This window comes from Sphaeramia orbicularis, chromosome 18 (assembly GCF_902148855.1).
Source record: "Sphaeramia orbicularis chromosome 18, fSphaOr1.1, whole genome shotgun sequence".
In the NCBI taxonomy this organism is placed as follows: domain Eukaryota; kingdom Metazoa; phylum Chordata; class Actinopteri; order Kurtiformes; family Apogonidae; genus Sphaeramia; species Sphaeramia orbicularis.
This window is the reverse complement of record NC_043974.1, coordinates 44,017,524-44,042,305: the sequence shown is the minus strand read 5'-3', so window position 1 is coordinate 44,042,305 and position 24,782 is coordinate 44,017,524. Positions and strand designations below refer to the sequence as shown.

Below are 24,782 nucleotides of genomic sequence, written 5' to 3'. Positions count from 1 at the left end.
CATTATAATATCAGATAGTGTTTTGTTACAATTGGTCACATCTTTTATTATGTTACGTCTTTCATGTTGCCTTTGTCGTATCACATCTTTTCTGCTGCTTTTGTTGTTTTATCTTGTTACATCTTTTACATTGTCATTTTGTGCTGCTTTGTTACATCTTTTACGCTGCTTTCTGCTTGCTACACTGCATTTGTTGTGTTATGTTGTTGCATCTTTTATGTCACTTTTGATCTTGTTACATCTTTTACATTGCGTTTGTCGTATTACGTTGTTACATCTTTTACTCTACTTTCTTCTTGCTACATCTTTTGCGTTGCTACATCTTTTACGACACTTTTGTTGCATTTCGTCGTTACATCTTGTACATTGTTTCTGTCATGTTTTGCTTTGTTACATCTCTTACGTTGAGTTTGTTGTATTACATTGTTACACCTTTTATGTCACTTTTGTTGCATTTTATCTTGTTACATCTTTTACATTGTCATTTTGTGCTTTGTTACATTTTTTACGCTGCTTTCTTCTTGCTACACTGCATTTGTTGTGTTATCTTGTTACATTTTTTATGTCACCTTTGTCATGTTTCATCTTGTTACACTTTTTACTCTGCTTTCTTCATGCTGCATCTTATTCCATTGCTTTTGTCTTATTGCATCTTTCATGTTACATCTTGCCACATATTTTATATCACTTTTGCTGCATTTCATCTGGTTAGCATATTTTATGCAGATTTCTTCCGAATAATCCTTTACGTTACTTTTGTTACGCTACGTTTTGTTGCATCTTTTACGCTGCTGTCTTCGTGTTGCATTTGTCTCTTACCATTGGTCATATGTTATATTCAGCGACGGAAACACCATTGATTGTCAGATTCTTAGCCTGTTTTTACATGTTGTCCTCCCATCTGTCTTTCACTGTGTCTAAAAAAATGCAAAAATACCCCCTTAAAATATATAACACAATTTTTTAACCCATAAAGACCCAGTGCTATTTTTGTGGCAGTTCCAAAAATGAATTTTTCTCTCTATTTAACATTTTCAAGTGATTTATCACCATTTGTTTTCATATTATCCTCTGTATTTTACATTTTTTAATGAAAATCAGATATTTTCCTTTATTTAATTCACTGATCATGTAAATGTTCATGAAAACTAAAGAAATAGTAGCTTTTTCGGCAAAATATATCAATAACTGAACAGAAACCAAGTGTGTCCATCCGCCGTCATAGAGCCATGAATCAATGTTGTAGAAGATAACAGTGTTACCACGGTAACTACGGAGCCTCTGAACGTCCAAATGGGTCATATCTGATGACCATGAAAAGATGAATAACTGCATTTTACACCATTTATGGGTTAAGATAAAAACATCCCTCAGGAGCATTAAAACTGAAGTACCAATACTGGGATATCTGTGTCCAAATGTATGATTTCTGACATGTTTAACTGCTACTGGAGTATTTACAGTTTCCGTTAACCCCTCTATCTTTGCTGTGACTCAGGGTGAAGTGTGTGGACGTGGAGGCTGTAGGCGAGGCTGTGAGGGAAAGGGGGGGGGGTGTCTGGTGGGGGTCCGGCCCGAGCCTCCGCCACCATAAAGGTCAGCGCTTCGACATCTGCTGCTCCTCTCTGAACCTCTCCTTTCATAATGGGGCAGCGGGGAAGAGGAGAGGACCCTGGGGAAATGATGCACGCCAACACACACGTACGCACACACAGATCTGTGTTCACGTGCACGCGCTCTCTGTTCCGTGTTCGCGTGCACACGCCGGCAGCACGGACCAAACTGCACGGCATGGCTGGTGTCACAAAGAATGGTATCATTACACCGGCAGAGACGCCTGGCGTTTGGCCTCAAAGACTCCAGCGTTTCTTGTTTTTTGGGGGTTTTTTGCCTTTTTTTTCTCTTTTTTTTTTTTTTGGATGATGGGGGAGGGGGGGCTGAGCTAAATGGAATCTCATCCCTCGGGGGCACAGCAAAGGTAGAGCAGTGTTGAAATAAGAAGTGATTCATGCTTTTATCATCCCAGGTGAACAGTGCAGCTCTTTCAGCTATTACACTCACTTTCTGGCAGGCAGAAGGACAAATTACGGAGGCAACGCTATCTTTTTCCCATTTGTTTTGGTTTGCCTTTCCCTCACCGACAATAAAGACGATCGGGGGTTACACACCAGCTGGGTTTTTGTGGCGACGGCGTATTACATTTAGCAGGATGTATTTGCAGATATGGAATATAATATACACGTGTATCATTTCATAAATTATATAAAAATAAGAGCTGTTGTGTTTTTGCTACTTTACAAAAACAAAGGGAGTGGACTGCCTCTTCTTGTTTTTACCTTTTTAACAATCTTAAAGTGCAAGTTTCATACTTCCTCTAGCTCCACCTTCTTGTCCAAATATGGTCACTTCTGTCTCCAGAAACCAAGAACATGAAAGTGACATGAACATTATAAAACATGGCTGCATGCGTTAACAATTAGCAAGTAGCTGATAGTACTTATTGATGCGAATCCCATGATTTCCTAATCTAGTAACCAATGCATAAAATTTCAGTGGCTGGATATTAGCCTACCCTGCTAATTTAGCTAGCTAGGTAATAGGTTGACATCACTGTTATCAGACACACTTGTATATTATTATTAAATAGTCAAAATTACTAATTATTATGACGGCAATGCTATCGTTTTCCCATTTGTTTTGGTTTGCCTTTCCGCTCACTGACAATAAAGACGATCGGGGGTTACACACCAGCTGGGTTTTTGTGGCGACGGCGTATCACATTTAGCAGGATGTAATTGCAGAAATGTAATACAATATACACGTGTATCATTTCATAAATTACATGAAAATATGAGCTGTTGTGTTTTTGCTACTTTACAAAAACAGAGGGATTGGACTTCCTCTTCTTGTTTTTACCTTTTTAACAATTTTAACATATGAGTTTCAGCCTTCCTCTAGCTCCACCTTCTTGTCCAAATATGGTCACTTCTGTCTCCAGAAACCAAGAACATGAAAGTGACATGAATGTTATAAAACATGGCTGTATGTGCCAACAATTAGGAAGTAGCTGATAGTACTTTTTGATGCGAATCCCATGATTTCCTAATCTAGCAACCAATGCGTAAAATTAGCCTACCCTGCTAATTTAGCTAGCTAGGTAATAGGTTGACATCACTGTTATCAGACACACTTGTATATTATTACTAAGTAGCTAAAATTACTAATTATTATGAAGGCAACGCTATCTTTTTCCCCATTTGTTTTGGTTTGCCTTTCCACTCACCGACGATAAAGACGATCGGGGGTTACACACCAGCTGGGTTTTTGTGGCGACGGCGTATTACATTTAGCAGGATGTAATTCCAGAAATGTAATACAATATACACGTGTATCATTTCATAAATTACATAAAAATAGGAGCAGTTGTGTTTTTGCTACTTTACAAAAACAGAGGGAGTGGACTTCCTCTTCTTTTCTTTACCGCTTATTTTTCATGTCAGCTACGTTAGTTAAGTTTGACAAAAACATCCAGAACTGACATAAGTAACACTCGCTTGAAGGAAGACTTTTGCAATTTTGTGGCCACCGCACATATGGGGGTTGGGGGGCAGTCTTTCAGTCACAGTTTTAGCAATGTGTGGACAACCATTGAAGAGTGTGTACAAACAAGACAAACACACTTCACCCAGTTATTTTTTTGAAATAATTAAAATAATTAGTGCTTTGTTTACCATCTTAACAACATATGCTGTACCTCAAACAATTTACAATGTACACAAACATATAAACAATGTAAAGTAATATCAAAGCCCTTCTGATTTGATATTTAAAAGTCATAAAAACACTAATAAGTGTGACCAGGCTGTTTAACGATCTCAAATCACGCTATCTAAGATCGTAGTTTGTCAGATGATCTACTGTTCAGAGGGAGTGTACAGATTATGTCCTTAAATAAACACACAACACTGTTCTGACTCTAGTACCAGAGCTCTGCATTATAGATTGTTCATAGCATTAATGTTGTGAGTTGAAGTCTGTTTATCACGATCCTTTATCATATGCCTGCACTAAAGTGGTTTATTTAATCCACTTTAACCTGCAGAATTTGTTCGTTATTTTGCCGCTCATGACATAAAAAGCAGTAATAAAGAGCTGCTTGTTCAGTTTCTAAACCACTGACCTGTATGCAGATGCTTTCCCAAACTGATGGTGAAACAACTAAAATTTCTGTCATAAAACTCTACTCTCTTCTACACAGTCCTGCAATGACTAGGTGACAAATGGTCCACTACTCGTTTATTAGTCAACAGGTCATTACTGATGTCATGCACTTTTGTATAAGGAGAAATGTTTATTTTTTTTGCTGATTGCAACTCCTTAATATTTTGTTGTTTAAACTTTGTTAGTCACTGGAATGGTCTGCACAAAATGCACTTTTGTTCAAGGGGAAAAGTATTTTATTTATGCTGCAATATTTGTGGAATATTGAAGATTTGTTTAATTTTCTTATACATTCTAATTGTTGTGCATCAAATGTTCTGGTTAAAAAAAAAGAAAATGTATTTTATTGCAGCAATAAATATAAATAAGAGCCATTGTTTGATGTAGTTCATTATCTGATTAGTCAACTATTTGTTACAGTAGTCGATAACTGGTCCACTACTGAAATAGTCATTAGTACCAGTTCTGCTTCTGGATATTGTCAAATTATTGCAATAATATTTAACATTTAATTCAATTACCACAGCCTGAGCCTCGAGAAAAAAGAAAAAATTAAAGGAAAATGTGCTGTAGTTTGTTTTCAACTGGTGAAATCCAGATCGTGGATTATGATTCTTCACCAAAATACTGACATATGATCCTGAGGCCAGATTGTCCATCCCTGCTAACAGCCGACATTTGTGGCCCCTCCCTGGGTTAAGTGTGAGCCATTCAACGGGCTGTGGTCAGCCTCTGTGATGCCTACAGCCGTTACAGCGAGCTGACCCACCGGCAGCTAATAAAGCCCCCCTTATGGCACTTTAATTTTCTGTTAAACCTCCCCAGTCTGAGCAGCGTGCACACATACACATAGACAGACCCAGCCCATCGCCTTCCCCTCGCCTACACTGACCCCCCCACCCTCCCCTCCCACAAATGCACGAATCTGGAGATATCATCTGGACAGGTGGCCAGCCACCCAGACCTGACCCGCCTGCCCTCTCGCTCTGCCCCCCCTCCATCCCTCTGCCTCCTCCCCTCAACTGAAATCAGTTCAGGTCTGCTGGAAAGCCCCAAATGAACATGCACAGCGAACCCACCCCCCCAATTCACCATCACACACACACACACACACACACCTCCAACAAGCCTAGCAAATGTCTGTTACCCACTGAGCTGTCTGCAAGGATGAAAGCCTTAACTGTGCAAAAAAAGAAAAAAATCTGAGTCTGAGACATTCAACCAGGACAATAAATGTGATCGACTCAATAAAACACAACAGTGGATGCACGATTACTGTCTATTAATGTTCAAGAAATATTAGAAAAGATCACCAAAACAAAGCCAATCTATTCTTGACATTCACAGTTTTAAGTCCAATTCCTCATTAAACCCCTCCACTGATCCACTTCTTATTATCACAGATACAACATCTCTGCAGTTAATGGATGTGCGAATGAGCAGAATGGACTTTTCCTTTTGGGAAAACGCACCGATCGCACAGATACAAAAAAAAAAAACTTCACATTTGCTCCGCATTTAAAGACTTAATATTCGAGGAACGAGAGACACAATCAGAGGAGACATTTCCATGTGCTTCCTTGCAGCAAAAGCTCAAAATGAGAAACTTGATCAGTGTGTGCATGATGGAGTTGCGACACAAAGCTGCGGGTGTTTATCACTGAATTCTGTCCTTAGATGCACTCCTATTTTTTTTTTTTTTGCACTGAAAAGCGTGTGTTTTTAGCTAAACGTGGCTCTCTGTCGGTGCTTAACTTGAAGAGTTGCGGGATTGGACGCCCTGAAGACGGCGCGTTGAGGTTTAATAAATCAGCCCAAACTGTTTAAGTGATGAAAACACAGGCTAAAGGATGCCGTGCTCACAAAGCCGCAACGTGTTTCGGTCCCATACCGCTAAGCTAACGTCCATTATCGGACTGCTAGTGTTAGCTGGGTAAGTCAGACTAGTGACGCGTGCTGGCCGGCTAACTACCTAAGCACGTTACGGCTACAAATACACAGACAGGAACGGGAGGGAAAAGCTGGATATAGGTGGCGAATAGCTTTGGGGAAACAAGCCCCGGGTGGTTGTGGAGCTCCTAAGCTAGCCCCCAGCCTGCTAGCTAACATCTCGCCGAGGGTGAAGTGCGCTTAGCTGGGGCTAGCTCACAAAACACTGCAGCAACAGTCAGCAAGTAACTGACCGGAGGAGGGGAAAACACTCACAGCTAGCCACATCTGACACAAAGAAAACACCAAGTATGAGCCGGAACACAGCGGCGTGTCCGGACCACAACATAAAGCCCATGAAATGCAGCTAATAAATGTGTATAAGTTGCGTTGTGTTGAAGTCCGCTCCCCCAACCGCCAGCCCCGAATCTCAGACTCACCCTGTCACAACAGGCGCCATCTTCCACAAACTCTCACCAAAACTCCAATACTCGCGATATCCTTTTCTCTCTCCCACAAGCCCAACAATCCGCCGAGACAACAGAAGCAGACTGGAGGTGCAAGGGACGGAGGAGACGGAGAGAAAGGGGGTGGGTGAGGAAGACGGAGAGAGAGAGAGAGAGAGAGAGAGAGAGAGAAAGGGGAGGAGAGGAGGGAGAGTGAGCGAAAAGGGCAGACGCCACAACAACAGGCGTGGGAAACTTCGGAGACATCGCGAGATTTGGAAAACTCTCACAATAGGCGAGCATACAGGGAGCGTCCCCTATCGCGAGATGTTGGTAAAGTGGAGTAGTTGTTTATCTTGTGGCACTGAAATACTATTCCCACGTGTTTACCGGGTAATAAATTACAGCCGCCAATAGGTTAAAAAAAATAGAGACAGAGCGGTGAGGAATGCCTGTGTTTTCCCAGAATGAAGGAGGTTTGGAGATGAACTTCCAGAACCAGGTGAAGGTCTGGACCGGATTTAACCCTTTGTCCCACATCTGGGTTAAAGCAGGTTAAAGTCTGGGTTTATGATATGGAGCTGAATCAGTAAAAATAAACTGTAAAACCACGACTGTAAAGAGAATATTAGTGTCTGAAATGGAACTTATTACGGATTAAATAGAAAATAAATAGTTAATAGTTATTACATTTGATCATTTTTGGTTTTAAAGAGAGTGATAAAGATGTAAAACCCAGAAACATCATGGATTTTTCTCATTTCAAGAGCAAAACATTGTCTTTTTAATGTTTGTTTTTTACATTTAAAGCGTATTGTGTTCACTTTGTGTATTTTTTATTCCTCTTCTGTGACTTCATCAATTTTTTCACTTATGTTGACATAATATTTATTTTGATCTTCATTAGTTGATTTTATTCTTATTTTGTTTCTTTTATTTTTATTTATTTTATTTTATTTCTTTCTTTTCTTTTATTTCTTATTTTATTTTTGTTGATTTAATCCTCATTCTTGTAGATTTTTAAAACTATTTGATGTTTACTTCACTAACTTTTGTTGTTCATTTTGATGACAGTGTATATTTTTGCTATCTTTTATGTTTATTTTGTTCACTATGTGTATATTATGATTATTTTATACATTATTTTGTTGATTTAATCTAATATTTGTTCATTTTTATTGATTTAATGTTAATTTTGATCACTCTTGTTCATCATTTGTTGATTTTTATTCTCATTTCATTCATTTTTGTTGATTAAATGTATTTTTATTTTATTTTGTACACTTCTGTTGTGTATTCTATTAAAGTGGTGCTCATTTTTGTTCACTTTGACAATTTTCCTCACCGCTCTTTTAACTGTGCATAAATAATCACAACATATGCACCACAAAAGGCATGGGAAACTTCGGAGACATTGCGAGATTTGGAAAACTCTCACAATAGGCGAGCATACAGGGAGCGTCCCCTATCATGAGATGTTGGTAAAGTGGAGTAGTTGTTTATCTTGTGGCACTGAAATACTATTCCCACGTGTTTACCGGGTAATAAATTACAGCCGCCAATAGGTTAAAAAAAATAGAGACAGAGCGGTGAGGAATGCCTGTGTTTTCCCAGAATGAAGGAGGTTTGGAGATGAACTTCCAGAACCAGGTGAAGGTCTGGACCGGATTTAACCCTTTGTCCCACATCTGGGTTAAAGCAGGTTAACCCTCTGGTATCCGGGTGCGCCTTTTAGGCACACTTTGCACTTTGTGTTAAAAAACTTCATATTATTTTTCACAATTTAAATAAGGTTAGAATTCAAAAGTTGTCCAGTTTTGCATGATCTTTAAAATTCTGGCCACCAATTAAAATGTGCACATTGTAAACAAAAGAAAATTACAAGACTAGCATCTGTCTGCCAAGTGTGCCTAAAATGCACCATTTCTTCCATTTGATCTGTATGATTAGTGCTGACCTGGATTTACTAAAATAAAATCAAATTAGAGCAGAAAAATAAATCAATATATAATATTTCATAGTTGGATTTATAGGTGTGCATTTTACACACACTTGGTGACAGATGCTAGTATTTTTGAACATTTGACCTAGCGCCAAAAATAATAATGCTAATTAACCAATGTTGCTGTTAATCAGTGACATATGCCAGGAGGAAAAAATCGAATAATATGTGATCCACTTTTTATGTAGTTTATTGAAAAAAAATAATTTTTTGTATTTTTTGCATCCAAAAAATGGTTTGTTTACATTACAAACATGGCATTTAAAGGGTTAAAAAATGTGACAATTATTGACTATTTGGTATTTTTATTTAAGGCTCAAATTGATGAAATAGACAAAAGTGTAAAAGAATTAAAAACAAACTGTATGAACATTTTTTTTGACATTATTCCACAAGTGTGCCAAAAAGGCACACATGGTGTTTAGTAAGGGTCTTGGTGGACGGGATACCGGAGCGTTAAAGTCTGGGTTTGTAATATGGACCTGAATCAGCAAAATAAACTGTAAAACCACTACTGTAATGAGAATATTAGCGTCAGTGATGTGAAGGAACTGTCTGAAATGGATGTTATTACAGATTAAATAGAAAATAAATAGTTAATAGTTATTACATTTGATAATTTTTGGTTTTAAACTGGATGATAAAGATGAAAAATCCATAAAAATCATGGATTTTTCTCATTTCAAGAGCAAAACATTGTCTTTTTAATGTTTATTTTTTACATTTTAAGTGTATTGTGTTCACTTTGTGTATTTTTTTATTCCTCTTCTGTGACTTCATCAATTTTTTCACTTATGTTGACTTAATATTTATTGTGATCTTTATTTGAAAGTATAGAGGTTTTTTATCTTTTTTTTTTTAAATTGTGTTTGTATTTATCTGTTTGCTTTTTAATGTGGACCATGAGTCTGTAATAGTCTATCTTTATTTGTTGGTTTTATTCTGACTTTGTTTTTGTTGATTTTTCTCAGTTTAATCCTCATTTTAATAATTTTTTTGTTTACTATGTTCACTTTGTGTATATTATGGTCATTTTACTCATTATTTTGTTGATTTAATCTAATTTGTGTTCATTTTTGTTGATTTAATGTTAATTTTGATCAATCTTGTTCATCATTTATTAATTTTATTCTAATTTTGTTCATTTTTGTTGATGATTTTTCATTTAATCCTCATTTCATTAATTTTTTTCATTTAACGTTTTTTTTTTTTTTGTATACTTTTGTTGTGTATTCTATTAAATTGGTGCTAATTTTTGTTCATTTTGACAATGTTCCTCACTACTTTTTACCTCCACCAGGAGGTATTGTGATCGCTTTGCTTTGTGTGCAAGTGTGTTTGTTTGTAAGATAACTCAAAAAGTTATGGATGGATTTTCACGAAATTTTCAGGAAATGTTAATACTGGCACAAGGAAGAAATGATTAAATTTTGGGGGTGATCGGGGGTGGGGGGGCCCATGGGGGGGCCCCACTGATCGGCCCTGGCAGAGGTCTGCGCTCTCCAAGTGCTTTTCTTGTTTTACTGACTTAATTGTTCATTATGTTGATTTTAGTCTTATTTTGTACATTTTTCTTCACCATTTTGTTCATTCTGTGCTTATTTGGCTCATTTCCTCCTGATTTAATGGTTACTTTGTTCATCTTTTTTGTTCATCTGGTTCATTTAGTGGTTGATTTTCATTGAATGATATGTAAATATACATCTACCTGCTACCACTGTCCCACATAAACACACTGTTTCCTCCTGTTTGGTTTGTCCATATCTGGTCATTCCACCTTTCTGTTACAATGAGAACCAACAGCTGCCTGATACAAGCACCAAATATTTTTTATTTTACACATTTCCCACAAGTATGTAAGCATTGATGAACGACACGATGAGGCAGCAAGGTCACACAGACTTTAAATAAGAGCTTTTAGTGCTGCGTTTCTGCACAACAAATTTACAATTCCCGTGGGTAACATTGCAGTTCCTGTTTCGAAGGTGGAAACAATGGTGTGAACACACGTGAATGGGCCATACAGGGCAGATTAGTGCGCTGCCATCACATTGGGGAGTCCCATGACCGCCCTCCTCACAACCCAAACCTCAAAGTACAAGGAGGGCTATTATTTACAATCATCATGCTTGGAAATGTGGCATAGGAGGCTTTATTTTTCATTCTAAAGTCTGTTCCAGCAGTCAGGTCGTTGTCGTTTACGTGGGAGTTAAAGGGGTTGGAGGGCCGTAAACCACCATGTAGGTCTACGCTCCCAGCACCGTCGTCTTCATTATAATGTCTTTGGCGTCTTTGTTCAGCTCACGAGATGTTTTCAGAGGCCAGTAAATGTGTTAGGTGTGTGAGGAAAAGACTGAAAAAGGAAAAGACACAACGGTGTCACTGAGACCTGACTGTACAAGTCCCATCACTGGGAGTAATCGGATGATTGTAATAATCAGATCTGATACGTTTACATGCTCTTCAGATTCACCAGAACTGAAAACCCTGGTTTAACAAGTGGTTCCAGGCACAACAAACCCCGCCCCTTCAGCATATTGTATCTTATTTTGGCATCGATCCAGCTGATGTCATCATGTCTATGCGTGTGCCGATGTCATAGCAGTTACCTCTATATATGCGCCAAGTTTGAAGTAAACTGAAACAAAATTGATGTTTTTACAGCCATATGACATTTTGCCCGTTATAAGATGAATAAGATTAAATGGGAGAAAAAAATCATAAAAAATTTGAACTTTGACCTACTTTCCCCAAAATGTAACAACATCTGTTCTGGGTCACTGGCAATCTATAACCGCAATTTGGTCTGAATTCAACCAATAGTTTTACTGCTACAGCCACTTGAAATTTTGCCCATTATGAGTAAATGAGAAAAAAAATAAAAATTTAAATTCATAAAAAGTTGAACTTTGACCTGATTTTCCCAAAATGTAAGCAGATCTGTTCTGGATCACTGGTAATCTATAAACCTAATTACCTTCACCAAGGAGGCAATGTTTTTGCCAGGGTGGGTTGGTTGGTTGGTTGGTTGGTTTGTTTGTTGGTTGGTTGGTCGGTTGGTTTGTTGGTTTGTTGGTCAGTCGGTTGGTTGGTTGGTTAGCAAGATAACTCAAAAAGTTATGGATGGATTTTAATGAAATTTTCAGGAAATGTTGATACTGACACAAGTAACAAATTATTAAATTTTGGTGGTGATTGCGGGGGGGGGGGGGCAGATCTGCCTTGGTGGAGGTCTGCTCTCTCAAACAAAGACCAAAGAAGCACAGACACTTATAATCATCGTTCTCAGGATCTTTTCTTTTCGTCTGTTCCTAAAGTTAGAACTGAACAGGGGAAAAAGGCCTTCAGGTTTGCAGCTCCATTCACCTGGAACGAACTACAAAAGACCTGAAACTTAAAGATCTGGTTTCGTTGGACACTTTCAAGAGGATGTTGTACAACTTGGAGAGGGAGACATCTGGCTACAGATGTTTTGTCTGACGCACTTTATCTTCATCTCGTGGGCATTTTTAGCAAAGCTGACTTTGGAAGGTTTGACTTGATTTTGTGCTTTTTTATGTATTGAAAACTTGTTTTTGTTTTTGTGTATGAAAGTTTGTGTCTGTAACTATTTAATGTTCTGCTGTCCGTCTTGGCCAGGACACTCTTGGAAAAGAGATTTTTAATCTCAATGAGGTTTCCCTGGTTAAATAAAGGTAAATAATAAAAATTAAAATAACAAACAACTAAACAAACCAAACTAAAAACAATGACCCCTCCCCTTCGGGGGCAGGGTAATAATCAATGCTCCTGTTCATATGATTGTTTTTCTTTCAGAGTACATGTGTACAGTGTTGGCAGACTTAAACTTCCTGTTTTTGAGCCTGTTTACATGCCCACCAGTACTCTGATCAGTGATTTCTGGAGTTATCAGATTATTATTGATCATGTAAACAGTATAATCTAATCTGTCTGATCAGATAACAGCAGTAATCGAATTATAATAAATCAGATTAACACACCTAGATTTGTCCCAAATACGCCAGTGTCTTCCTGCATGTATAGACAATAATCTGATTTATTTAGTTCTGTTACATCTGAGCATGTGTAAACACAGTTAAAATAAAATGGAAGTTATGTTACCAAATGTGACTTAATACGTAATCTTAACCTTTCTTGGTTTTTCTAGGTTCAACTGGACAAGTTTTGCTCATTAAACAAAACTTAAAGATAAAACTAAATAAAAAGAAACTAAAAAGAGACAATTCCTTGAAAAAAACTTTCAACCAAACACTAAATGTTAATAAATACTAAACTAAAACTAGTCTGTATCCCAAAAATAAAGCTTGAACTGAAACTAAAACAAATCAGTTCCTCAAACTTACACTTAAACTAAAATAAAAGCTGCCAACTCCTCAAAAAAAAAAAAAAAAAAAAAAAGCACTAAACATAAAACAAAACTAATCACTTCCTTAAAATAAAAGTCAAACTAAGTCTAAAACTTGTTATTTGTTGTTTTGTTTTTTTTTTGATAAATAAACTTAACACTAACAATACTAAACTAAAACTAATCAATTCCTGAAAAACAAACAAAACTTAACAGTTCTTGGTAGTTTTTCTGGGTTCAACTGGACTAGTTTTGCTCATTACACAAAACTTAAACCTAAAATTTCATAAAACCTAACCGAAAACTAGATAATTTCTTGAAAAAAACATTAAACCAAACACTAAATGTTAACAAATACTAAACTAAAACTACCTACATCCTCAAACTAACACTAAAACCTTGGAAAAACTAGTGACTAAATTCAAATGAGTACTAAACTAAAATAAAATAAAAGCTGCCAACTCCTCAAAAAAAGGAAAAAAAAAATAAAATCAATCAATTCCTAACTATAAAACTCAATCTAACTCTAATCTAAATGTATTAATTTCTTGAAAAAAACTAAACTAAACTAAACACTAACAATAAACTTAACACTAAAACTACTGAACTAAAACTAATCACTTCCTGAAAATCAAACAAACCTTAACACTCAAACTAAATAAAACCTTAACTAAAGGTCGATAACTCCTCAAAAAACCATTAAACCAAACACTAAATGTTAATAAACACTAAACTAAAACTACCTACATCCGCAAACTAACACTAAAACCCTGAGAGCTATCAGTATCAGTTTCTCAAAATAAAGCTTGAACTGAAACTAAAACAAATCTATTCCTCAAACTAACACTTAAACGAAAATAAAACTCCTCAAAAAAAAAAAAAAACACTAAACATAAAACAAAACTAATCACTTCCTTACAATAAAACTCAAACTAAGCCTAAATCTTCTTCTTTTTTTTTTTTTTTTAATAAATAAACTTAACACTAACAATACTAAACTAAAACTAATCAATTCCTGAAAAACAAACAAAACTTGACGTTTCTTGGTAGTTTTTCTAGGTTCAACTGGACTAGTTTTGCTTATTACACAAAACTAAATAAAGCTTAAACTAAAACTGGACAATTTCTTGAAAAAAACGTTAAACCAAACACTAAATGTTACTAACTACTAAACTAAAACTACCTACATCCTCAAACTAACACTAAAACCTTAAGAACTATCAGTATCAGTTTCTCAAAATAAAGTTTGAAGTGAAACTAAAACAAATCTATTCCTCAAACTAACATTTAAACTAAAATAAAAGCTGCTTACTCCACAAAAAACAACAACAATAAAACAAAAAACAAAACTAATCAGTTCTTTAAAATAAAACTCAAACTCCTTGATTCCTCAAATTAACACAATCAAAGCTCGGTAAAAATGAAAACTAGTGCAGCATTAAAGCACAAACTGATGAAAAAAACGGATGGAAACGTCATATTTGGCGACTGAACGTATTTATTCAATCTGAGTCCAGTTTTTAAATGACGCTCTCACATTTTATCCACAGTCTGAACGGTGGATGAAGTCAAACGTCCTCTGGATCGAACCGACGCACACGTGTAAATCTACACATTTCAGATTGTTCAGATGCATAAATTATTTTTATGGCGTTTTTCATTCAGTGCCAGAGACAGAGCGACCGAGGGGAAACTGTCGGAGGAGGAGGAGGAGGAGGAGGAGGTTGAGTATTAGAGCGAGTCTGGACCCCAGCCCGGCTCTGAAGACTCCCAGACCAGGACCTCAAACTGCCCTCAAACATTTTCCTTCCCTCTCGCTTTTATAGTCGACAGAGAAACTCCAGCTCCACTCGTAGCTGAATGGGGAAGAATAAAGTTTCCTCAAATGTTTTACAGCTGAACGCAGTAAAAAAAAACACAAGAGCATACACGAGGGCAAGTAGATGCAGAGAAATTAAAGGTGAAATAGAAGGAGGCAGTAACTTTTACATTCAGTTTGAGCTAAATTACAATAACATCATGTCTACTTCAGTGACGTTTTTTTTTTTTTTTTTTTTAGCTAAAACCTGCAGTTCTTCAAATGGCCACTTGGGGGTGACTCTAAAAGTGAGTCAGTTCCTGTAGGACACAGGTGTCAAACATGCAGCCCGGGGGCCAAATCTGGCCCGCCAAAGGTTCCATTCCGGCCCTGCAGGATGAAAGTGCAATAATGAACCTCAACAGTCCAGGCTGTCCAAATCCTTTTGGTTCAGGTTCCACATACAGACCAATGTGATCTACAGTCAAAAGAACAACACAATAAATAACCCATAAATAATGACAACAACTAATTTTCTTTGTGAAAAATTATGTGGAAAAAATGTAAGCGAAAAAAAACAAACATTACACTGTGAAAATATTTACATTTACAAAACTGTTCTTTCACAATAAAATGCAAATAAATACATAAATAAAAACAAAGATGAACAACCTGAAATGTGCAATTGTAACAATATTCTGCCTGTTATTAAATGTTTGGTGCATTTATGGATCCACTGTGATCTGCAGTTGTGTTCATAATAACAGATGGAATATTGTAGAAATTGTTCAAATTTTAGTTCCAAACTCCAAAAGCTGAACAATATTCTGCCTGTTACCAAATGTTTATGGAACATTGTGTGTAATGTACATGTAGAAATAAGAAGTTGAGGCATAATATTGTTTAAATTACACTAATTTGTTTAAAATAAAAATTCAGTTTTTTCAGGTTATTCACATCTTTTTTGTAAAATGTAAATATTTTCATAATTTAATTGGGTTTTTGTACTAAAACAAAAAGAAAACCTTGGATTTGTCATTATTTATAGGTTATTAAGTCCTTATTTTACTGGTCTGGCTCACTTGAGATTAAATTGGACTAAATATGGAACTGAACCTAAATGAGTTTGACAGCCCTGATGTAGGATGATGTTGTTGCATCAAAATATTCATGTTTACAAGTAATGTTTGGGTCTTCAGAGCTAATTTCTCTCATTCATGACAACTATACGGGGGTGAATTAATATTTATATTTATACATAATCTGGATATTGATGCTAGCACCACATGGCGTTACCATGGCAACACAAATGGAATTGTGGCTGCCCCCATTACCAAGGGCAACCAAGTTTAAGAGGCTCCATAGACCTTTCAGAATAATAGGGCTTATTACAGACTGACTTCCTGTTCCAGTGTCACATGGTTTCTCTAAGCCCCGCCCCTTTAACAGACTATCATTACATCCCATTCCCTTCATTCCAAAGGGAGAAGTGAACGCAATTTACAGATTTCAACCAATTCTTTCTGCGCAAAGTGAACATTTTCCGCAAGCCTCGTATCTTCTGAACATTCTGATGTTAAAATGACAGACGAACAGATCAGGAGGAAATTAACTTTCAGGGTTTAATCTGTCGTAGCGATAAATTCTAGACGCATCGCACAACAACTTAGTGAAATGAAAAGTGAATTAGAAGGATGGTTTTGAGGAGGCAGTAACTTTTACATTCAGATTGAGGTAAAAATTAGGTTAACATGATGCTGACATTAGTGACTTTTTTTTGCTAAAACCTGCAGTTCTTCAAATGGCCACTTGGGGGTGACTCCAAAAGCGAGTCAGTTCATATTTACAAGTAACGTTTTGGTGTCCAGTGCTAATTATCTCATTCATGGCAACTGTGCGATGGTGAAATAATATTTAACTCAGTTATTAAATTATATAAAGTCTTAAAGTTACTCATCATTCTCAAGGTTCAAAACATTACATGCATGTGTTTAAATCAAATCTATTGGAGTCAGTTTTTCACTGTGATTCACTTGTTTATTAATGTTAACTAACTCCATCGCTAACCTAATATTAGCTAGTGTTACATAACGCCAGGTTTCCACTACATGGTAACGGCTCGACTCAACTCGGCCTTTTTTTCCATTACGTAAAAGAACCTGGAATCTGGTACCTGGTACTAGTTTTTTGGTATCTGCTCCACAGAGGTTCCAAAGCAGGGGGAGGAGGTACTAAAACGTAATGTGTAAACACTGCAGATCACTGATTGGTCAGAGAGTGCGTTATTGCGTCTTCAATGTGCGACCCGCCATTTAAAAAAAAAACAGATTTGGAAGTTTACAGTAAATATAGCGTTAGCTTAATCCACATGATGACAGCCCACAAACCTACACCGTGGTCGGTTGAGAAGGTTCAGACATTTCTGTCCTTGGTGGTCGATGAAAAAATTCAGCGTGAGCTTGACGGGACAACACGAAATGAATGAGTTTATTAGCAACTCTCTGAGCAGACAACGTGGAAGTTACACGCTGCGTCGGTATAACTTCCAGGTACTCTAAAATCGGTAGTATCCTGTAATGGAAACGGTCTCCAGAAATAGTACCTGGTACCTGAGTTGAGTCCAGCCAGGTCCACGTCATCATGCAAGTAGATGATGGTACTAGATGCTAATCCTAAGATTTCCTTGCTAACTGAGTTGCATCCTTCGTCCAGCTCCACCTTCTTGTCCAAATATGGTCACTTCTGTCTCCAGAAACTGAGAATGTGAAGGTGACATAAATGTTATAAAACATAGCTGTATGTGTCAACAATTAGCAAATAGCTGATAGTACTTAGTGATGCTAATCCCATGATTTCCTAGTCTACTAACCATTGTGTAAAATTTTAGTGGCTAGGTATTAGCCTCCCTGCTAATTTAGCTAACGAGGTAGTGGGTAGAACATTAGGTGAAGCTGACATCAGAGTGTCATCAGACACACTTGTATATTATTAAGTAGCTATAATTACTTTTTTTGTGTTTTACATAACATTTGCTAGTTAGTAGTGTGGTTGGAGTTTGCATTAGCATTAGCATGATGAGTTGCATTTCTCACTCTTCCAAATTTCCACTATGTCGTCCAAATGTGGCGACGTCCAAAATACCAAACTGGAGACTTCAAATGATGACACGGTCTATGAGTCAAACAAATATCATGCTTTAATGGCCACTCATACACTATTTAGACCTTTTTTTCTCCAGTTCTACCAGTTTAATGTCTTTTCTGGCAGGACAAATGCTCTACCATTCTGTGTTAAAGTTGTGTTATTAATAAGTAGTGTAATGAGGAAGCAGCTTCTACACATATCTCACCCCCCCAAACCTCAGTCTCTCATTAGGAGTAGAAGCATTTATTTTAATAGAGGGGGAGTCGATTCAAGCAATCATGACTAAGCCATAAGCCTCAGGTCTATAAATCCATTCACTTGACTGCTTAAGCTCATGGCTCAGAAAGAAAGATTGAGATAGAAAGAAAGAAAGACTGATTCTTGTCCTCAGTGGAAAAGCTTCTCAGTGGAAAATCATCCAATTTATGTTATCTGCTTATAGACGGAGCCTATGTGCTGTTATGTGTTGAATATGTCTCCACAAAAAGGAGCTAAAGGGTCACAGAGTCGGTCACCTTTGAACGTCTCTAAAGTCCAAAATGAACAGTTTCAGTCTGAGGTCCAGCTCATTTTCACATCCAGCTATGATAAATCACCACTAGTGCTCATTACGAAAAGAAAAGGGAGAAATTATTTTTATCTGCAGATGGGGAGAGTGAAAACAGAAAGAGGGAGAAAGCGAACCAATTAAGGAAGTGCAGTTCGAGTTTCCTGATAAAGCAGGAGTCATTCGATACGAACAGAGGAGAGTGAAACTTCCTGAAATGAGTCGACAACGCAGACGAAAAATCAAACCGAGAAGTGGTGACAGACACTGGGTCAAATGTGAGACGGGTGAGAGGTGAGACAGGAGACGACAGCAGACTGGCATCTGATCGACATGGACAGATGAGCGGCGTAGGAAAGGTGAGAGACGGATACGACAAACAGGAAGTCAGTACGTGGGCCTCGAAACAGACCGTTCTACATCCAGTGGAAACATGAGCCTAAAGATCAAAGCTAGGGTTCGAACAAAAGACACATGTGACCAAAATACTACTATTATTATTCATGCCCCGCCCACAATAACATCTACCTCCACCTGACTAAATTTAATTTAATAACTGTGTCCAAATGTCAACGCAAAAAGACTCTAAAGTCTCAGAGTCGTTGTCGGATAAAGCTGTCCATAGCTGTCGTCCAGAGGCGATTTCTCACAGACTGCAGCGGAAGCTCAGCTTCCCCTAAAATTATGAAAATTAAATGGTTAAATATGTTCGGTTGTGTTGACATTTCATTGACTCCAAATGTGTTAGAACACGTTCATCTCACAGACGAGTTTGTTCAGATTCAGTTTTATCCCAGATCATCAGACTGGATGTTGTTCACTTCTCCTCCATTCCTGTGTCTGTGTTTTCTCCTCCATCTCTGCTCAGTGCATTTGTCCGCAGATGCTCAGCGTCCATGCACTTCAATGGTTCTGAGTGGAACTGGTTTTTTCATTGCCTCAAAACTGGACGGTAATTGGATAAATGCCACGATGTTGTCCCGCCCCCGGACGGTCGATGTCTCTGGGGGTGAATGGAGCTGTGGGCGGAGCTTGGCTGGGCTGGACGCTGAGCTTCCACATGCTGATAGGAGGATCAGTTGAAAGGCTGAATCCTGTTTGATTGACAGCTGTTTTCAGATCTGCTCCTTCACTGACACAGTTCAGTTTAAAACCGTCACACATTCTGCTGTGAAATCAGAGAAACCACTACGAAATGACTTGTTCATTTCTTGCACTGTAAATAAAACACACTCATTGTACTTCCTTGTTTTAATTTAACATGATTTCAGCGTTTTCTTGTTTACTTCGTACGATAAGGTCACTGACCATTTTCTTAAAAAGGAACGGAGGGCCAAATGTATGTTTAAATAACTTGACCATTTTTTAATGTAAGCCAACAATGAGCTTCCCCTGTCTGAAAGACGAGCAGCTGCCACTGCTGTTGTTCAACCTGTGGACACTGTGGATAATACTGTCCACAGCTGTCATCAACACTGAAGTGAAGCTGGAACCAGAACATTTTGACCTCCTCTCTTTCCACTAATATGACCTAAAAATCTACATTTTTATAGAACACATCTATGATTCATACCTGTTAAATCATGCATGCTCCTTAATTTCTTTCCTTCCAGTTTTCTGAATATTTGGAGAAAAAATATGGAGTGTTCCATTTTGTTTTCTTAGATTCCCTGTAGGTCAAGTTGGTAGGTCGGCTAATCCACTGTTTTGTCTCACATTGAAATGATTTCAGACTGGAAACAAATGGTCCGGAGAAGGTCAATTAATGAATGACTTTGACCTTTGACCACCGAACTGTTTTACCTACACCCTTGAGTTTTAATTCCGCAACATTCAGTCAAGTTGTTTATGAGACAAGATGGAAATGAACAAAATCTCATGGAGATGAGCTGTGGATGATTTGATAATATCATATTCCCTGAGTGAGCATCACCAAAGTAAAAGTCACAGATGAATGAGTGTGAGTTCACAGAGGAGGGAAGGGCGTCCCTGTCCGTTCGTCCGTCCAGTCCATCTGTCTTGTCCATGGCCACTCGGGAAAACCCTCGAGGGCAGACAGTCTGACGAATGGAGAGGACGATGAGGGCTTCAAACCCCCCCCCCCCGTTCAAAGCCTGGACATTTCCTTCACTTGACTGCCATTACAATTAGGACTCAGAGACATCACACAACCTGACGCACTTGACAGAGGAAAAAAAAAATGACAGGGTGATAAGTTTACAGACTGTCAAGGGAGCTGAGTTTCGCAAGCGTTTGAAAGAGAGGCGAATCAGAAGCATGAGGAAAGAGACGTTTCCCCTTTCCTGGACCTGAACGGTTCATGGCGAGTTCAAGCTGCCAAATGTATGTGGGGTGAGAAGTGTTCAGACACGATATCTGGCAGCTCCGCCTCCGACGACCGACCACATCGGAAAAACAGCAACACTGGTACAGTAGTGGAAAAAAGGATCTGGAAGCCCTTAAAATGATTTCGTTTAACGTAGTCTCAAATATTGACATGACATATTGTGTTTCAAAAGGTGTTCTTTTTTATTATTAACCTCCTGAGACCCAGGAAATGTCAACAAAGTACAAGTTTTTTTTTGTTTTTATTCAATAAGTGCCTATATTGGAAACATCATGATGCAACAGTGTTTTTCAGATGCAGTTTTTAAAATTTTTATGGAATGCCCTTTGTGGTGGACAGTTTTCTTTTCTTTTTTTTTTCTATAAAGTCGTGAAACTCTTGTCCACAAATGAGGACAGAAAACCCATAGCTGGGTCTGAGGAGGTTAACCTTTATTTAACAAGGAAAAAATGACTCGTTGACAGTCAAAACGTCTTTTACAGTCCAGGCCAAGACAAGAAGATACAAAAACATAAAGTCCAGCCAAACATCCACAATTAAAACTAGATAAAGCACAGTAAAACTCATACATAGAAAAAAAAACTTAAAACATACATATAAAACACCACCAGTACATTAAAAGGGACTATAATCAATGATGTTCCTTAAACCCAATTCAGTCAGTTGGAAGAACATCTACATCTACGTCCAGATTTATCCGTTTTTCTTTCATTTACTGAACACTTAATAAGAAAAATGAACCGAACTAAATTGTTCATCATCTCATGTCTTGGATGGGTTTCAAGGGGAATCATCTTTCTGAAAAATGAACTCCCAGCCAATATTCAAAGACTATTTACAGGGGTCTGGCTATAACCTGAGGGGATGTGGGAACTTTAAAGTCCAGGTGGTGACAACGACCAGGAAAAGTTTGTGATGTCTGAAGAAAGGGCTTTGGACTTTTGAATCGTGTATTTTCAAAATGTCGCTTGCTCGAACCGTTTTTCTAAGATCTCCTACCCTACCTTTAAGTAATATTTGACAAATGCTTGGGGTGTCCACAAACTTTTGTCCACCCCTGGACCACAGTGGCTTTGCAGACTCGACCTACGAACCAGAATCCAGCGCTTTATGGCTCTAATGAACACATTTATGATCTGCTCAGTTTGTCCGTTCACTGATAACACCCCCAACTTATAATAAAGGCCAATCCATCGACATGACACATTTTTATGGCCTTGCATTCTCCTGTAATGGATCTAGATTATGGGCTTTCACAAGCATGACACAATCAGCCATAAATCCATTAATGCGATGGTTATCAAGAGAAAAAAACAAGCTACAACGGAGACTCGAGCCAAAAACCCTGCGTGTTTCCTCAGCTTAGAAAAGAGACATGTCAGCTTTGCAACTTTAGCTGGTTTCATATGGTTCATCTGAGGATTGAAAACGGCACATTGGGTTTTCACAAGAGGGAAAACCTTTTTATAAAACCCTGCCTGAGCGCCGGCCTGGGCGGGTTTGGCTCCACATCCCGTCGCCATCCCTGAAAATGAATGCAGCCTTAGGGTATCGTCCTATGATTAAAAAAGCAGAGCTGATCGTGAAATATGTCGAACGCATTATGTCGTGTAAAGAGTAAAAGCAGCTTGATGTCTTTATTTATGCGACATGTCCCCTGAAAAACATGTGACGATGTCAGAGGAGAATTTTAGGAATTGAAGTCTGTCAGTGGGCGTCGAATGAAGTGAAAGGCCACATCCCAACCTCATATTATGTCCCCTTGTGTATGACACACATTATATATAAAGTTTTACTGGAAGAAAATTATGTCTGAAGTCTGAGATTAAAAATGGATTAAAAAAGAAAAGAACCAATCACCAATAGATCAATCAATACCAAGTTGAATTGGCAAAGTTTTCAGGTTCTGCCGCAATGTTAGAATTCAAAGATGACGATGAAGATGACAACAAGGATGACGACAACAGCGATGACGAAGACGGGGATGGAGATGACGATGACAACGATGGCAACAATGAAGATGACAATGAAGAAGACGACGATGACAAAGATGACGATGACAAAGATGACAAAGATGAAGATGACGAAGACAATGATGACAATGACGAAGACGTTAATGAAGACAAAGATGACAAAGACAATGACGATGAAGACAACGGCGAAGGTGAAGATGACAATGATGAAGACAACAATGATGAAGAAAGACAACGACAACAAAAAGGAGGCAAAGATGACAATGATAAAGACTATGATGAGGAAGATGATGATGAAGACAATGGCAAAGACAAAGATGATGATGACGAAGACACCAGAGAAGACGACGATGAAGACAACGCCTACAGTGAAGATGGCGACGGAGAAAACGAAGATGACAATGCCAAGGGAGGCGCCCTATAGATGACTACGATGATGATGATGAAGACAACGACAGAGACGACAATGATGACGAAGACAACACCTATAACGAAGATGACGACAAAGAAGATGATGATGACAATGACAAAGATGAAGACAACAAAGACGACGATGTAGATGACGACGACGAAGACGATGGCGAAGACAACAACGACAAAGACGACGTAGACAACAATGATGGCGATGAAGACGAAGACCATGATGACGATGATGATGTCAACGAAGACGCCTGGGCCGGTGGGCTAAAAAGCAGAGCTGATTGTGAAATATGTCGAACGTATTATGTCGTGTAAAGAGTAAAAGCAGCTTGATGTCTTTATTTATGCAACATGTCCCCTGAAAAACATGACAATGTCAGAGGAGAATTTTAGGAATTGAAGTCTGTCAGTGGGCGTTAAATGAAGTGAAGCCCACATCCCAACCTCATATTATGTCCTCTTGTATATGACACACATTATATATAAAGTTTTACTGGAAGAAAATTATGTCTAAATTGTGAGGAAACCCTAAAAGCACCGACGGGAGTTTCTTCTAAATCGCAGCACGAGTTGAAACCAAAATGATAAGTTCATCATTTTGTGGATTTAGATGCTGTATTTAGTGTGAAAGCGATTAGAGAGATCAGATAGTTTAACTGCATAAACACTGAAAACAGCTCTATTCAGAGACAGAATGAACACAAACCCACCACTAGAAACAAAAAAACTCAACTTTTCATCAGATTTTAGTTTTTTTCTGGTTATTTCTTACTGAACAAACAACTTGATGCATTAGCGTTGTCAACGAATAGTCTAAATCTGACTGTGTTCAATTTATATCAACAGTAAACACACAAAGAAACTCTTTCCAACTTACAGATTCAACTTTACATCCAATTATGGGAAAATAATGTTTGACTGAATGTTGATTAATATCACGACATGGTCTAAACCTTAAAAACTAGAACTATTTGGCCTTCAACGGCAGCTCACTGCTCCTAATGCAGTGATGCTAACTGCTAATGCTAACACTAGCTGTTGTGTGTATTATGTGTAAAATGAAGAGACTGAAAAATAAAGTGACTTAACCACAACCATAACCTTAAAAACTAGAACTATTTGGCCTTCAATGGCAGCTCACTAGTCCTAATGCACCAATGCTAACTGCTAATGCTAAGGCTGTGTGGTTTATGTATAAAAAGAAGAGACTGAAAAACAAAGTGACTACCCTCAACCATAACCTTAAAAATTAGAACTATTTGGCCTTCAATGGCAGCTCACTGCTTCTAATGCTAAATGCTAATGCTAACACCAGGGGAAAGGTGTACTATGATATGTAAAATGTGCAGACGGAAAAAATAAAGTGAGTTAACCCTAACCTTAAACACCTAGAACTAATTCTGTGGCAACTGTATTCAATGCTAACCCTTACTGCTAATGCTATCACAAGCGGCTGTGTGTAGCATGATGGGTAAAATGAAGAGACTGAAAAATACAGTGACTACCTTCAACCATAACCTTAAAAACGAGAATTATTTGAACTTCAATGGTAGGCTACTGCTTCTAACTGCTTCTAATGCTAAATGCTA

At 37.9% G+C, this 24,782-nt stretch overlaps 1 protein-coding gene across 1 annotated transcript in view; it reads right to left on the bottom strand.

Annotated features, from left to right (window-relative positions):
• rbpjb (recombination signal binding protein for immunoglobulin kappa J region b) overlaps positions 1–6,825 on the bottom strand; it is a 107,884-nt gene extending 101,059 nt beyond the window's left edge. The window contains exon 1 of the mRNA XM_030162952.1: positions 6,591–6,825. Within this exon, the coding sequence (XP_030018812.1) occupies positions 6,591–6,610 (20 nt within the window). The 5' untranslated portion in view covers positions 6,611–6,825. The remainder of the gene's footprint in view (positions 1–6,590) is intronic.
• Between the last annotated feature and the right edge of the window lie 17,957 nt (positions 6,826–24,782).